General features: G+C 49.7%; 1 protein-coding gene across 1 annotated transcript in view; it reads right to left on the bottom strand.

Moving 5' to 3' along the window:
• Positions 1-16,457, bottom strand: part of DOK1 (docking protein 1) — a 103,778-nt gene that overhangs the window by 12,164 nt on the left and 75,157 nt on the right. The window contains exon 5 of the mRNA XM_063925855.1: positions 8,237-8,409. Within this exon, the coding sequence (XP_063781925.1) occupies positions 8,237-8,409 (173 nt within the window). The remainder of the gene's footprint in view (positions 1-8,236; positions 8,410-16,457) is intronic.

The following is a 16,457-nucleotide window of genomic DNA, read 5'->3' as shown; positions in this document are numbered from 1 at the left end:
AATGTGGGTGTATAGTCAGCGTGTTGGATGTTAGCTAGTGTGGGTGTATAGTCAGTGTGTTGGATGCTAATGTGGGTGTATAGTCAGCGTGTTGGATGGTAGCTAGTGTGGGTGTATAGTCAGTGTGTTGGATGGTAGCTAGTGTGGGTGTATAGTCAGCGTGTTGGATGTTAGCTAGTGTGGGTGTATAGTCAGTGTGTTGGATGCTAATGTGGGTGTATAGTCAGCGTGTTGGATGTTAGTGTGGGTGTATAGTCAGCGTGTTGGATGCTAGTGTGGGTGTATAGTCAGTGTGTTGGATGCTAGTGTGGGTGTATAGTCAGTGTGTTGGATGGTAGCTAGTGTGGGTGTATAGTCAGCGTGTTGGATGCTAGTGTGGGTGCTTAGACAGCGTGTTGGATGTTAGCTAGTGTGGGTGTATAGTCAGCGTGTTGGATGTTAGCGTGGGTGTATAGTCAGCGTGTTGGATGCTAGTGTGGGTGTATAGTCAGCGTGTTGGATGTTAGCTAGTGTGGGTGTATAGTCAGCGTGTTGGATGTTAGCTAGTGTGGGTGTATAGTCAGTGTGTTGGATGCTAGTGTGGGTGTATAGTCAGTGTGTTGGATGCTAGTGTGGGTGTATAGTCAGTGTGTTGGATGGTAGCTAGTGTGGGTGTATAGTCAGCGTGTTGGATGCTAGTGTGGGTGCTTAGACAGCGTGTTGGATGTTAGCTAGTGTGGGTGTATAGTCAGCGTGTTGGATGTTAGCGTGGGTGTATAGTCAGCGTGTTGGATGCTAGTGTGGGTGTATAGTCAGCGTGTTGGATGTTAGCTAGTGTGGGTGTATAGTCAGCGTGTTGGATGTTAGCTAGTGTGAGTGTATAGTCAGCGTGTTGGATGTTAGTGTGGGTGTATAGTCAGCGTGTTGGATGCTAGTGTGGGTGTATAGTCAGCGTGTTGGATGTTAGCTAGTGTGGGTGTATAGTCAGCGTGTTGGATGTTAGTGTGGGTGTATAGTCAGCGTGTTGGATGTTAGTGTGGGTGTATAGTCAGCGTGTTGGATGTTAGTGTGGGTGTATAGTCAGCGTGTTGGATGTTAGTGTGGGTGTATAGTCAGCGTGTTGGATGTTAGTGTGGGTGTATAGTCAGCGTGTTGGATGTTAGTGTGGGTGTATAGTCAGCGTGTTGGATGTTAGTGTGGGTGTATAGTCAGCGTGTTGGATGTTAGTGTGGGTGTATAGTCAGCGTGTTGGATGTTAGTGTGGGTGTATAGTCAGCGTGTTGGATGCTAGTGTGGGTGTATAGTCAGCGTGTTGGATGTTAGCTAGTGTGGGTGTATAGTCAGCGTGTTGGATGTCAGTGTGGGTTGTGACAAGAACACTGGGATAGTGTTTGAGGGCAGGTATATTTGTCCCAGGTTCTTGTCTTACATGTTTTAGAAAATGTTAACTTCTAGGAAAAATGCTTTTTGTTTTGTCTGAACCTTTTCAGTTTGCTGTAAAAGCTGGGTAAAGGCTCTGAGAGAGAGATAAGGCGAGTTCTAGACATTGGGCCCAGTTCGGGTCTTTGGCCTCACAGAGGGCTAATCAGGGTTTCAGCTGTGTAAGTGTGTTATAGTGCTGCTAACCTGATTAGTATGGGCAGACTGCCTGGGAAGGCTGAGGGATCTGTGTGTGAGAGACACGCTTTCTGATGCAAGTGAGCTATACAGTATGTACTGAAGAACTCTGTGTTTTGTTTAGTGACAGTTAGGAATATCTTATGTTTAGTTAGTGCCGGACAGGCAAGGTATTTTTATTTTGGGGTTTGTTTTATTTTCTGTTTCAATAAAACTGGCCGGGGTCAGTTGTACCAGAAACTGGACTTGTGTTGTTCCTCAGCTGCTGCGTGCTGCCATATTCCCCAGGAAAAGGCGCCTTGCACCCCTACAGTGTTACAGGGTGTATAGTCAGCGTGTTGGATGTTAGTGTGGGTGTATAGTCAGCGTGTTGGATGTTAGTGTGGGTGTATAGTCAGCGTGTTGGATGTTAGTGTGGGTGTATAGTCAGCGTGTTGGATGCTAGTGTGGGTGTATAGTCAGCGTGTTGGATGTTAGTGTGGGTGTATAGTCAGCGTGTTGGATGTTAGTGTGGGTGTATAGTCAGCGTGTTGGATGCTAGTGTGGGTGTATAGTCAGCGTGTTGGATGCTAGTGTGGGTGTATAGTCAGCGTGTTGGATGTTAGTGTGGGTGTATAGTCAGCGTGTTGGATGTTAGTGTGGGTGTATAGTCAGCGTGTTGGATGTTAGTGTGGGTGTATAGTCAGCGTGTTGGATGCTAGTGTGGGTGTATAGTCAGCGTGTTGGATGTTAGTGTGGGTGTATAGTCAGCGTGTTGGATGTTAGTGTGGGTGTATAGTCAGCGTGTTGGATGTTAGTGTGGGTGTATAGTCAGCGTGTTGGATGTTAGTGTGGGTGTATAGTCAGCGTGTTGGATGTTAGTGTGGGTGTATAGTCAGCGTGTTGGATGTTAGCTAGTGTGGGTGTATAGTCAGCGTGTTGGATGTTAGCTAGTGTGGGTGTATAGTCAGCGTGTTGGATGTTAGCTAGTGTGGGTGTATAGTCAGCGTGTTGGATGTTAGCTAGTGTGGGTGTATAGTCAGCGTGTTGGATGTTAGCTAGTGTGGGTGTATAGTCAGCGTGTTGGATGTTAGCTAGTGTGGGTGTATAGTCAGCGTGTTGGATGTTAGCTAGTGTGGGTGTATAGTCAGCGTGTTGGATGTTAGCTAGTGTGGGTGTATAGTCAGCGTGTTGGATGTTAGCTAGTGTGGGTGTATAGTCAGCGTGTTGGATGTTAGTGTGGGTGTATAGTCAGCGTGTTGGATGTTAGTGTGGGTGTATAGTCAGCGTGTTGGATGTTAGTGTGGGTGTATAGTCAGCGTGTTGGATGTTAGTGTGGGTGTATAGTCAGCGTGTTGGATGTTAGCTAGTGTGGGTGTATAGTCAGCGTGTTGGATGTTAGCTAGTGTGGGTGTATAGTCAGCGTGTTGGATGTTAGCTAGTGTGGGTGTATAGTCAGCGTGTTGGATGTTAGCTAGTGTGGGTGTATAGTCAGCGTGTTGGATGTTAGCTAGTGTGGGTGTATAGTCAGCGTGTTGGATGTTAGCTAGTGTGGGTGTATAGTCAGCGTGTTGGATGTTAGCTAGTGTGGGTGTATAGTCAGCGTGTTGGATGTTAGTGTGGGTGTATAGCCAGCGTGTTGGATGTTAGTGTGGGTGTATAGTCAGCGTGTTGGATGTACAGGAGGGAGAGCAGGAAAACAATCTACCTGGAATTACTGCTACAGGTGCAAAGTCCAATTCAGTCTTGCACGCTAGCTGCCTCCACCTCCTGTCCTGTACACAGCACGGACACTCCCTATTGTACTGATAACAGATCTATGTCTGCATTACTCCAGTGCTGCTAACCAGGTCTCCCACACCTATAACCACACACATTCATTGTACACCAGTGTATATACAGATCCCTCTACCTTCCCACTCCATCCACTACACCGATACCATACACACTCATTCATTGTACACTAGTGTTTATATAGATCCCACCACCTTCCCACTCCATTCCCACCATCCTATACACTGATACCACACACTCATTCATTGTACACTAGTGTTTATACAGATCCCACCTCCTTCCCACTCCATCCACTACACCGATACCACACACACTCATTCATTGTACACTAGTGTTTATACAGATCCCACCACCTTCCCACTCCATTCCCACCATCCTATACACTGATACCACACACTCATTCATTGTACACTAGTGTTTATACAGATCCCACCTCCTTCCCACTCCATCCACTACACCGATACCACACACACTCATTCATTGTACACTAGTGTTTATACAGATCCCACCACCTTCCCACTCCATTCCCACCATCCTGTACACGGATACCACACACTCATTCATTGTACACTAGTGTTTATACAGATCCCACCAACTTCCCACTCCATCCCCACCATCCACTACACCAATACCATACACACTCATTCATTGTACACTAGTGTTTATACATATCCCAACACCTTCCCACTCCATCCCCACCATCCTATACACTGATACCACACACACTCATTCATTGTACACTAATGTTTATACATATCACAACACCTTCCCACTCCATCCCCACCATCCACTACACCAATACCATACACACACATTCATTGTACACTAGTGTTTATACATATCCCAACACCTTCCCACTCCATCCCCACCATCCTATACACCGATACCACACACACTCATTCATTGTACACTAGTGTTTATATAGATCCCACCACCTTCCCACTCCATTCCCACCATCCTGTACACGGATACCACAAACTCATTCATTGTACACTAGTGTTTATACAGATCCCACCTCCTTCCCACTCCATCCACTACACCGATACCACACACACTCATTCATTGTACACTAGTGTTTATACAGATCCCACCTCCTTCCCACTCCATTCCCACCATCCTGTACACGGATACCACACACTCATTCATTGTACACTAGTGTTTATACAGATCCCACCTCCTTCCCACTCCATCCACTACACCGATACCACACACACTCATTCATTGTACACTAGTGTTTATACAGATCCCACGACCTTCCCACTCCATCCCCCCATCCTATACACAGATACCACCCACACTCATTCATTGTACACTAGTGTTTATACAGATCCCACCACCTGCCCACTCCATCCACTACACCGATACCACACACTCTCATTCATTGTACACTAGTGTTTATACATATCCCAACACCTTCCCACTCCATCCTATACACCGATACCACACACACTCATTCATTGTACACTAGTGTTTATACAGATCCCACCTCCTTCCCACTCCATCCACTACACCGATACCACACACATTCATTCATTGTACACTAGTGTTTATATAGATCCCACCACCTTCCCACTCCATTCCCACCATCCTATACACTGATACCACACACACTCATTCATTGTACCCTAGTGTTTATACAGATCCCACCACCTTCCCACTCCATCCCCACCATCCTATACACCGATACCACACACACTCATTCATTGTACACTAGTGTTTATATAGATCCCACCACCTTCCCACTCCATTCCCACCATCCTGTACACAGATACCACACACACTCATTCATTGTACACTAGTGTTTATACAGATCCCACCTCCTTCCCACTCCATTCACTACACCGATACCACACACACTCATTCATTGTACACTAGTGTTTATACAGATCCCACCACCTTCCCACTCCATCCCCCCATCCTATACACAGATACCACCCACACTCATTCATTGTACACTAGTGTTTATACAGATCCCACCACCTGCCCACTCCATCCCCACCATCCACTACACCGATACCACACACTCTCATTCATTGTACACTAGTGTTTATACAGATCCCACCTCCTTCCCAATCCATCCTATACACCGATACCACACACACTCATTCATTGTACACTAGTGTTTATACATATCCCAACACCTTCCCACTCCATCCCCCCATCCTATACACCGATACCACACACACTCATTCATTGTACCCTAGTGTTTATACAGATCCCACCACCTTCCCACTCCATCCCCACCATCCTATACACCGATACCACACACACTCATTCATTGTACACTAGTGTTTATACAGATCCCACCTCCTTCCCACTCCATCCACTACACCGATACCACACACTCATTCATTGTACACTAGTATTGTTACAGGTCCCACCACCTTCCCACTCCATCCTCACCATCCACTACACCGATACCACACACACCCATTCATTGTACACTAGTGTTTATACAGATCCCACCACCTTACCACTCCATCCTATACACTGATACCACACACACTCATTCATTGTACACTAGTGTTTATACAGATCCCACCACCTTCCCACTCCATCCCCACCATCCTATACACCGATACCACACACACTCATTCATTGTACACTAGTGTTTATACAGATCCCACCACCTTCCCACTCCATCCCCACCATCCTATACACCGATACCACACACACTCATTCATTGTACACTAGTGTTTATACAGATCGCACCACCTTACCACTACATCCCCACCATCCTATACACTGATACCACACACACTCATTCATTGTACACTAGTGTTTATACAGATCCCACCACCTTCCCACTCCATCCACTACACCGATACCACACACACTCATTCATTGTACACTAGTGTTTATACAGATCCCACCACCTTCTCACTCCATCCCCCCATCCTATACACAGATACCACACATACTCATTCATTGTACACTAGTGTTTATACATATCCCACCACCTTCCCACTCCATCCACTACACCGATACCACACATACTCATTCATTGTACACTAGTGTTTATACATATCCCACCACCTGCCCACTCCATCCCCACCATCCTATACATCGATACCACACACACACATTCATTGTACACTAGTGTTTATACATATCCCACCACCTTCCCACTCCATCCACTACACCGATACCACACATACTCATTCATTGTACACTAGTGTTTATACATATCCCACCACCTGCCCACTCCATCCCCACCATCCTATACATCGATACCACACACACACACATTCATTGTACACTAGTGTTTATACATATCCCACCACCTTCCCACTCCATCCACTACACCGATACCACACACACTCATTCATTGTACCCTAGTGTTTATACAGATCCCACCACCTTACCACTCCATCCCCACCATCCACTACACCGATACCACACACACTCATTCATTGTACACTAGTGTTTATACAGATCCCACCACCTTCCCACTCCATCCCCCCATCCTATACACAGATACCACACATACTCATTCATTGTACACTAGTGTTTATACATATCCCACCACCTTCCCACTCCATCCCCACCATCCACTACACCGATACCACAAATACTCATTCATTGTACACTAGTGTTTATACATATCCCACCACCTGCCCACTCCATCCCCACCATCCTATACATCGATACCACACACTCATTCATTGTACACTAGTGTTTATACAGACCCCACCACCTCCCCACTCCATCCCCACCATCCACTACACCGATACCACACACACTCATTCATTGTACACTAGTGTTTATATAGATCCCACTTCCTTCCCACTCCATCCCCACCATCCTATACACCGATACCACACACACTCATTCATTGTACACTAGTGTTTATACAGATCCCACCTCCTTCCCACTCCATCCACTACACCGATACCACACACACTCATTCATTGTACACTAGTGTTTATATAGATCCCACCACCTTCCCACTCCATTCCCACCATCCTGTACACGGATACCTCACACTCATTCATTGTACACTAGTGTTTATACAGATCCCACCTCCTTCCCACTCCATCACCACCATCCACTACACCGATACCACACACACTCATTCATTGTACACTAGTGTTTATACATATCCCACCACCTTCCCACTCCATCCCCCCATCCTATACACAGATACCACACACACTCATTCATTGTACACTAGTGTTTATACAGATCCCACCACCTTCCCACTCCATCCCCACCATCCTATACACCGATACCACACACACTCATTCATTGTACACTAGTGTTTATACAGATCCCACCACCTTCTCACTCCATCCCCCCATCCTATACAGATACCACACACACTCATTAATTGTACACTAGTGTTTATACAGATCCCACCACCTGCCCACTCCATCCCCACCATCCTATACATCGATACCACACACACACACATTCATTGTACACTAGTGTTTATACATATCCCACCACCTTCCCACTCCATCCCCACCATCCACTACACCGATACCACACACACTCATTCATTGTACACTAGTGTTTATACAGATCCCACCACCTTACCACTCCATCCCCACCATCCACTACACCGATACCACACACACTCATTCATTGTACCCTAGTGTTTATACAGATCCCACCACCTTCCCACTCCATCCACAACACCGATACCACACACACTCATTCATTGTACCCTAGTGTTTATACAGATCCCACCACCTTCCCACTCCATCCCCACCATCCACTACACCGATATCACACACACTCATTCATTGTACACTAGTGTTTATACATATCCCACCACCTTCCCACTCCATCCCCACCATCCTATACACCGATACCACACACACCCATTCATTGTACCCTAGTGTTAGTACATATATTTGCTCACCTTGTCTCTTCCATATCTTCTTAGAAGTTTATATGGCCAGGAGTACAGAGGATCCTTTGTGTTTGGTTCTTTCAGTATAAGACAATCAGCTTCAGCTCTCAATATGTAAGGACCTCGCAGGGAGCAACGTTCTGCAGCTTCTGTCCTCTGCACGGTGACCAGGAACTCTGACACTGCGACACATAGCACAATGCAATGTGACACTTGTACTCACAATATCTCCCCCCATCATATTACCCCCTCCCAGTATCTCCCCCCATCATATTACCCTCTCCCAGCATCTCACCCCATCATGTTACTCTCTCCCAGCATCTCACCCCTTCATGTTACTCTCTCCCAGCATCTCCCCCCATCATGTTACTCTCTCCCAGTATCTCTCCCCTTCATGTTACTCTCTCCCAGCATCTCACCCCTTCATGTTACTCTCTCCCAGCATCTCCCCCCATCATGTTACCCTCTCCCAGTATCTCACCCCATCATATTACCCTCTCCCAGCATCTCACCCCTTCATGTTACTCTCTCCCAGCATCTCACCCCTTCATGTTACTCTCTCCCAGCATCTCCCCCCATCATGTTACCCTCTCCCAGTATCTCACCCCTTCATATTACCCTCTCCCAGCATCTCCCCCCATCATGTTACCCTCTCCCAGTATCTCACCCCTTCATGTTACCCTCTCCCAGCATCTCACCCCATCGTTACTCTCTCCCAGCATCTCACCCCATCATGTTACCCTCTCCCAGTATCTCACCCATCATGTTACCCTCTCCCAGCATCTCCCCCCATCATGTTACCCTCTCCCAGCATCTCACCCCATCATGTTACTCTCTCCCAGTATCTCACCCCTTCATGTTACTCTCTCCCAGTATCTCACCCCTTCATGGTACTCTCTCCCAGTATCTCCCCACATCATATTACCCCCTCCCAGTATCTCCCCCCATCATATTACCCTCTCCCAGCATCTCCCCCCATCATGTTACCCTCTCCCAGCATCTCCCCACATCATGTTACTCACTCCCAACATCTCCCCTTATCATATTACCCTCTCCCAGCATCTCACCACATCATGTTACTCTCTCCCAGTATCTCTCCCCTATCATGTTACTCTCTCCCAGTATCTCCCCCCTTCATGTTACTCTCTCCCAGTATCTCCCCCCTTCATGTTACTCTCTCCCAGTATCTCCCCCCATCATGTTACTCTCTCGCAGTATCTCACCCCTTCATGTTACTCTCTCCCAGTATCTCACCCCTTCATGTTACTCTCTCCCAGTATCTCCCCCCATCATGTTACTCTCTCGCAGTATCTCCCCCATCATGTTACTCTCTCGCAGTATCTCACCCCTTCATGTTACTCTCTCCCAGTATCTCACCCCTTCATGTTACTCTCTCGCAGTATCTCCCCCCATCATGTTACTCTCTCGCAGTATCTCCCCCATCATGTTACTCTCTCGCAGTATCTCCCCCAACATGTTACTCTCTCGCAGTATCTCACCCCTTCATGTTACTCTCTCCCAGTATCTCACCCCTTCATGTTACTCTCTCGCAGTATCTCCCCCCTTCATGTTACTCTCTCGCAGTATCTCCCCCATCATGTTACTCTATCGCAGTATCTCACCCCTTCATGTTACTCTCTCCCAGTATCTCACCCCTTCATGTTACTCTCTCCCAGTATCTCACCCCTTCATGTTACTCTCTCCCAGTATCTCCCCCCATCATGTTACCCTCTCCCAGCATCTCCCCCCATCATATTACCCTCTCCCAGTATCTCACCACATCATGTTACTCTCTCACAGTATCTCACCACATCATGTTACTCTCTCCCAGTATCTCACCCCATCATGTTACCCTCTCCCAGTATCTCACCCCTTCATGTTACCCTCTCCCAGCATCTCCCCACATCATGTTACTCTCTCCCAGCATCTCCCCTTATCATATTACCCTCTCCCAGCATCTCACCACATCATGTTACTCTCTCCCAGTATCTCTCCCCTTTCATGTTACTCTCTCCCAGTATCTCTCCCCTTTCATGTTACTCTCTCCCAGTATCTTCCCCCTTCATGTTACTCTCTCGCAGTATCTCCCCCCATCATGTTACTCTCTCGCAGTATCTCCCCCCATCATGTTACTCTCTCGCAGTATCTCCCCCATCATGTTACTCTCTCGCAGTATCTCCCCCCATCATGTTACTCTCTCCCAGTATCTCTCCCCTTTCATGTTACTCTCTCCCAGTATCTCCCCCCATCATGTTACTCTCTCGCAGTATCTCACCCCTTCATGTTACTCTCTCCCAGTATCTCACCCCTTCATGTTACTCTCTCCCAGTATCTCCCCCCATCATGTTACTCTCTCGCAGTATCTCCCCCATCATGTTACTCTCTCGCAGTATCTCCCCCAACATGTTACTCTCTCGCAGTATCTCCCCCATCATGTTACTCTCTCCCAGTATCTCTCCCCCATCATGTTACACTCTCGCAGTATCTCACCCCTTCATGTTACTCTCTCCCAGTATCTCACCCCTTCATGTTACTCTCTCCCAGCATCTCACCCCATCATGTTACACTCTCGCAGTATCTCACCCCTTCATGTTACTCTCTCCCAGTATCTCACCCCTTCATGTTACTCTCTCCCAGTATCTCACCCCTTGATGTTACTCTCTCCCAGTATCTCGCCCCATCATGTTACTCTCTCCCAGTATCTCACCCCTTCATGTTACTCTCTCGCAGTATCTCACCCCATCATGTTACTCTCTCCCAGTATCTCACCCCTTCATGTTACCCTCTCCCAGCATCTCACCCCTTCATGTTACTCTCTCGCAGTATCTCACCCCATCATGTTACTCTCTCCCAGTATCTCACCCCTTCATGTTACTCTCTTGCCGTATCTCACCCCTTCATGTTACTCTCTTGCAGTATCTCACCCCTTCATGTTACTCTCTCCCAGTATCTCACCCCATCATGTTACCCTCTCCCAGTATCTCACCCCATCATGTTACCCTCTCCCAGTATCTCACCCCATCATGTTACCCTCTCCCAGCATCTCACCCCTTCATGTTACCCTCTCCCAGCATCTCACCCCTTCATGTTACTCTCTCGCAGTATCTCACCCCATCATGTTACTCTCTCCCAGTATCTCACCCCTTCATGTTACTCTCTTGCCGTATCTCACCCCTTCATGTTACTCTCTTGCAGTATCTCACCCCATCATGTTACTCTCTCCCAGTACCTTACCCCATCATGTTACTCTCTCCCAGTATCTCACCCCTTCATGTTACTCTCTCGCAGTATCTTGCCCCATCATGTTACTCTCATACAATATCTCATCCCGGAATGAGAGGGGATTACAGGTGGCAGATATGGGAGAGGCAGGGTTGGGAGAAGGTGGGAATGGTTGAGTCTGGGGACATGAGAGAGGTCAGAGATTGGAGAGAATGGGGATGAGAGGGGATGGCAGGGGGCAGCAAAGGAAGAGGACAGGGATGAGAAGAGATGGGAGAGGACGGGGATGAGAAGAGATGGGAAAGGACAGAGAAGAGATGGGAAAGGACAGGGATGAGAAGAGTCGGGAGAGTGTGGGATGAGAGAGGGGGCAGTAATGGGAGAGGACAGGGATGAGAAGAGATGGGAGAGGGGGCAGTAATGGGAGAGGACAGGGATGAGAAGAGTTGGGAGAGTGTGGGATGAGAGAGGGGGCAGTAATGGGAGAGGACAGGGATGAGAAGAGATGGGACAGGGCGGGGATAAGAGAGGGGGGAATAATGGGAGAGGACAGGGATGAGAAGAGATGGGAGAGGGCGGGGATGAGAAGATATGGAAGAGGGCGGGGATGAGAAGATATGGAAGAGGGCGGGGATGAGAAGAGATTGGGAGAGGGCGGGGATGAGAAGAGATGGGAGAGGGCGGGGATGAGAAGAGATGGGAGAGGGCGGGGATGAGAAGAGATGGAAGAGGGCGGGGATGAGAAGAGTTGGGAGAGTGTGGGATGGGAGAGGGGGCAGTAATGGGAGAGGACAGGGATGAGAGATGGAAGAGGGCGGGGATGAGAAGAGATGGGAAAGGACAGGGATGAGAAGAGTTGGGAGAGTGTGGGATGGGAGAGGGGGCAGTAATGGGAGAGGACAGGGATGAGAAGAGATGGGAGAGGGCGGGGATGAGAAGAGATGGGAGAGGACAGGGATAAGAGGGGGGAATAATGGGAGAGGACAGGGATGAGAAGAGATGGGAGAGGACAGGGATGAGAAGAGATGGGAGAGGGCGGGGATGGGAGAGGGGGCAGTAATGGGAGAGGACAGGGATGAGAAGAGTTGGGAGAGTGTGGGATGGGAGAGGGGGCAGTAATGGGAGAGGACAGGGATGAGAAGAGATGGGAGAGGACAGGGATGAGAAGAGATGGGAGAGGGTGAGGATGGGAGGGGAGCAGTAATGGGAGAGGGAGCAGTAATGTGAGAGGACAGGGATGAGAAGAGATGGGAGAGGGCTGGGATGGGGAAGAGGGCTGGGATGAGAAGAAATGGGAGAGGGGGCAGTATTGGGAGAGAACAGGGATGAGAAGAGATGGGAGAGGGCGGGGATAGGAGAGTTTGCAGTAATGGGAGAGGACAGGGATGAGAAGAGATGGGAGAGGACAGGGATGAGAAGAGATGGAAGAGGACAGGGATGAGAAGAGATGGAAGAGGACAGGGATGAGAAGAGATGGAAGAGGACAGGGATGAGAAGAGATGGAAGAGGACAGGGATGAGAAGAGATGGAAGAGGACAGGGATGAGAAGAGATGGGAGAGGACAGGGATGAGAAGAGATGGGAGAGGACAGGGATGAGAAGAGATGGGAGAGGACAGGGATGAGAAGAGATGGGAGAGGACAGGGATGAGAAGAGATGGGAGAGGACAGGGATGAGAAGAGATGGGAGAGGACAGGGATGAGAAGAGATGGGAGAGGACAGGGATGAGAAGAGATGGAAGAGGACAGGGATGAGAAGAGATGGGAGAGGACACGGATGAGAAGAGAAGGGAGAGCGTGGGTATGGGAGAGGGGGCAGTAATGGGAGAGGACAGGGATGAGAAGAGATGGGAGAGGACAGGGATGAGAAGAGATGGGAGAGGACAGGGATGAGGAGAGATGGGAGAGGGGGCTGTAATGTGAGAGGACAGGGATGAGAAGAGATGGAAGAGGACAGGGATGAGAAGAGATGGGAGAGGACACGGATGAGAAGAGATGGGAGAGCGTGGGTATGGGAGAGGGGGCAGTAATGGGAGAGGACAGGGATGAGAAGAGATGGGAGAGGACAGGGATGAGAAGAGATGGGAGAGGGGGCTGTAATGTGAGGACAGGGATGAGAAGAGATGGAAGAGGACAGGGATGAGAAGAGATGGGAGAGGACACGGATGAGAAGAGATGGGAGAGCGTGGGTATGGGAGAGGGGGCAGTAATGGGAGAGGACAGGGATGAGAAGAGATGGGAGAGGACAGGGATGAGAAGAGATGGGAGAGGACAGGGATGAGAAGAGATGGGAGAGGACAGGGATGAGAAGAGATGGAAGAGGACAGGGATGAGAAGAGATGGAAGAGGACACGGATGAGAAGAGATGGGAGAGCGTGGGTATGGGAGAGGGGGCAGTAATGGGAGAGGACAGGGATGAGAAGAGATGGGAGAGGACAGGGATGAGAAGAGATGGGAGAGGACAGGGATGAGAAGAGATGGGAGAGGACAGGGATGAGAAGAGATGGGAGAGGACAGGGATGAGAAGAGATGGAAGAGGACAGGGATGAGAAGAGATGGAAGAGGACAGGGATGAGAAGAGATGGGAGAGGACAGGGATGAGAAGAGATGGGAGAGGACAGGGATGAGAAGAGATGGGAGAGGACAGGGATGAGAAGAGATGGGAGAGGACAGGGATGAGAAGAGATGGGAGAGGACAGGGATGAGAAGAGATGGAAGAGGACAGGGATGAGAAGAGATGGGAGAGGACACGGATGAGAAGAGATGGGAGAGCGTGGGTATGGGAGAGGGGGCAGTAATGGGAGAGGACAGGGATGAGAAGAGATGGGAGAGGACAGGGATGAGAAGAGATGGGAGAGGGGGCAGTAATGCGAGAGGACAGGGATGAGAAGAGATGGGAGAGTTCAGGGATGGGAGAGGGAGCAGTCATGGGAGAGGACAGGGATTAGAAGAGATGGGAGAGGGCTGGGATGGCGGAGAGGGCTGGGATGAGAAGAAATGGGAGAGGGTGCAGTAATGGGGGAGGACAGGGATGAGAAGAGATGGGAGAGGACAGGGATGAGAAAAAATGGGAGAGGGCGGGGATGGGAGAGAGGGCAGTAATGGGAGAGGACAGGGATGAGAAGAGATGGGAGAGGACAGGGATGAGAAGAGATGGGAGAGGGCGGGGATGGGAGAGGGGGCAGTAATGGGAGAGGACAGGGATGAGAAGAGATGGGAGAGGACAGGGATGAGAAGAGATGGGAGAGGGTGAGGATGGGAGGGGAGCAGTAATGGGAGAGGGAGCAGTAATGTGAGAGGACAGGGATGAGAAGAGTTGGGAGAGGGCTGGGATGGGGAAGAGGGCTGGGATGAGAAGAAATGGGAGAGGGGGCAGTATTGGGAGAGAACAGGGATGAGAAGAGATGGGAGAGGGCGGGGATAGGAGAGTTTGCAGTAATGGGAGAGGACAGGGATGAGAAAAAATGGGAGAGGACAGGGATGAGAAGAGATGGAAGAGGACAGGGATGAGAAGAGATGGGAGAGGACAGGGATGAGAAGAGATGGGAGAGGACAGGGATGAGAAGAGATGGGAGAGGACAGGGATGAGAAGAGATGGGAGAGGACAGGGATGAGAAGAGATGGGAGAGGACAGGGATGAGAAGAGATGGAAGAGGACAGGGATGAGAAGAGATGGAAGAGGACAGGGATGAGAAGAGATGGAAGAGGACAGGGATGAGAAGAGATGGAAGAGGACAGGGATGAGAAGAGATGGAAGAGGACAGGGATGAGAAGAGATGGAAGAGGACAGGGATGAGAAGAGATGGGAGAGGACAGGGATGAGAAGAGATGGGAGAGGACAGGGATGAGAAGAGATGGGAGAGGACAGGGATGAGAAGAGATGGGAGAGGACAGGGATGAGAAGAGATGGGAGAGGACAGGGATGAGAAGAGATGGGAGAGGACAGGGATGAGAAGAGATGGGAGAGGACAGGGATGAGAAGAGATGGGAGAGGACAGGGATGAGAAGAGATGGAAGAGGACAGGGATGAGAAGAGATGGGAGAGGACAGGGATGAGAAGAGATGGGAGAGGACAGGGATGAGAAGAGATGGGAGAGGACAGCGATGGGAGAGGGCGGGTATGGGAGAGGGGGCAGTAATGGGAGAGGACACGGATGAGAAGAGATGGGAGAGCGTGGGTATGGGAGAGGGGGCAGTAATGGGAGAGGACAGGGATGAGAAGAGATGGGAGAGGACAGGGATGAGGAGAGATGGGAGAGGGGGCTGTAATGTGAGAGGACAGGGATGAGAAGAGATAGGAGAGGGCGGGGGTGGGAGAGGGGGCAGTAATGCGAGAGGACAGGGATGAGAAGAGATGGGAGAGTTCAGGGATGGGAGAGGGAGTAGTCATGGGAGAGGACAGGGATTAGAAGAGATGGGAGAGGGCTGGGATGGCGGAGAGGGCTGGGAAGAGAAGAAATGGGAGAGGGTGCAGTAATGGGGGAGGACAGGGATGAGAAGAGATGGGAGAGGACAGGGATGAGAAAAAATGGGAGAGGGCGGGGATGGGAGAGGGGGCAGTAATGGGAGAGGACAGGGATGAGAAGAGATGGGAGAGGACAGGGATGAGAAGAGATGGGAGAGGGCGGGGATGGGAGAGGGGGCAGTAATGGGAGAGGACAGGGATGAGAAGAGATGGAAGAGGGCGGGGATGAGAAGAGATGGGAGAGGACAGAGACGAGAAGAGATGGGAGAGGACAGAGACGAGAAGAGATGGGAAAGGACAGGGATGAGAAGAGTTGGGAGAGTGTGGGATGGGAGAGGGGGCAGTAATGGGAGAGGACAGGGATGAGAAGAGATGGGACAGGGCGGGGATAAGAGAGGGGGGAATAATGGGAGAGGACAGGGATGAGAAGAGATGGGAGAAGACAGGGATGAGAAGAGATGGGAGAGGGCGGGGATGGGAGAGGGGGCAGTAATGGGAGAGGATAGGGATGAGGAGAGATGGGAGAGGGCGGGGATGGGAAAGGG

The sequence above is a fragment of the Pseudophryne corroboree genome, chromosome 1 (assembly GCF_028390025.1).
Source record: "Pseudophryne corroboree isolate aPseCor3 chromosome 1, aPseCor3.hap2, whole genome shotgun sequence".
Taxonomy (NCBI): domain Eukaryota; kingdom Metazoa; phylum Chordata; class Amphibia; order Anura; family Myobatrachidae; genus Pseudophryne; species Pseudophryne corroboree.
The sequence above is the reverse complement of the archived record's forward strand: the minus strand, read 5'-3'. Positions and strand labels throughout refer to the sequence as shown.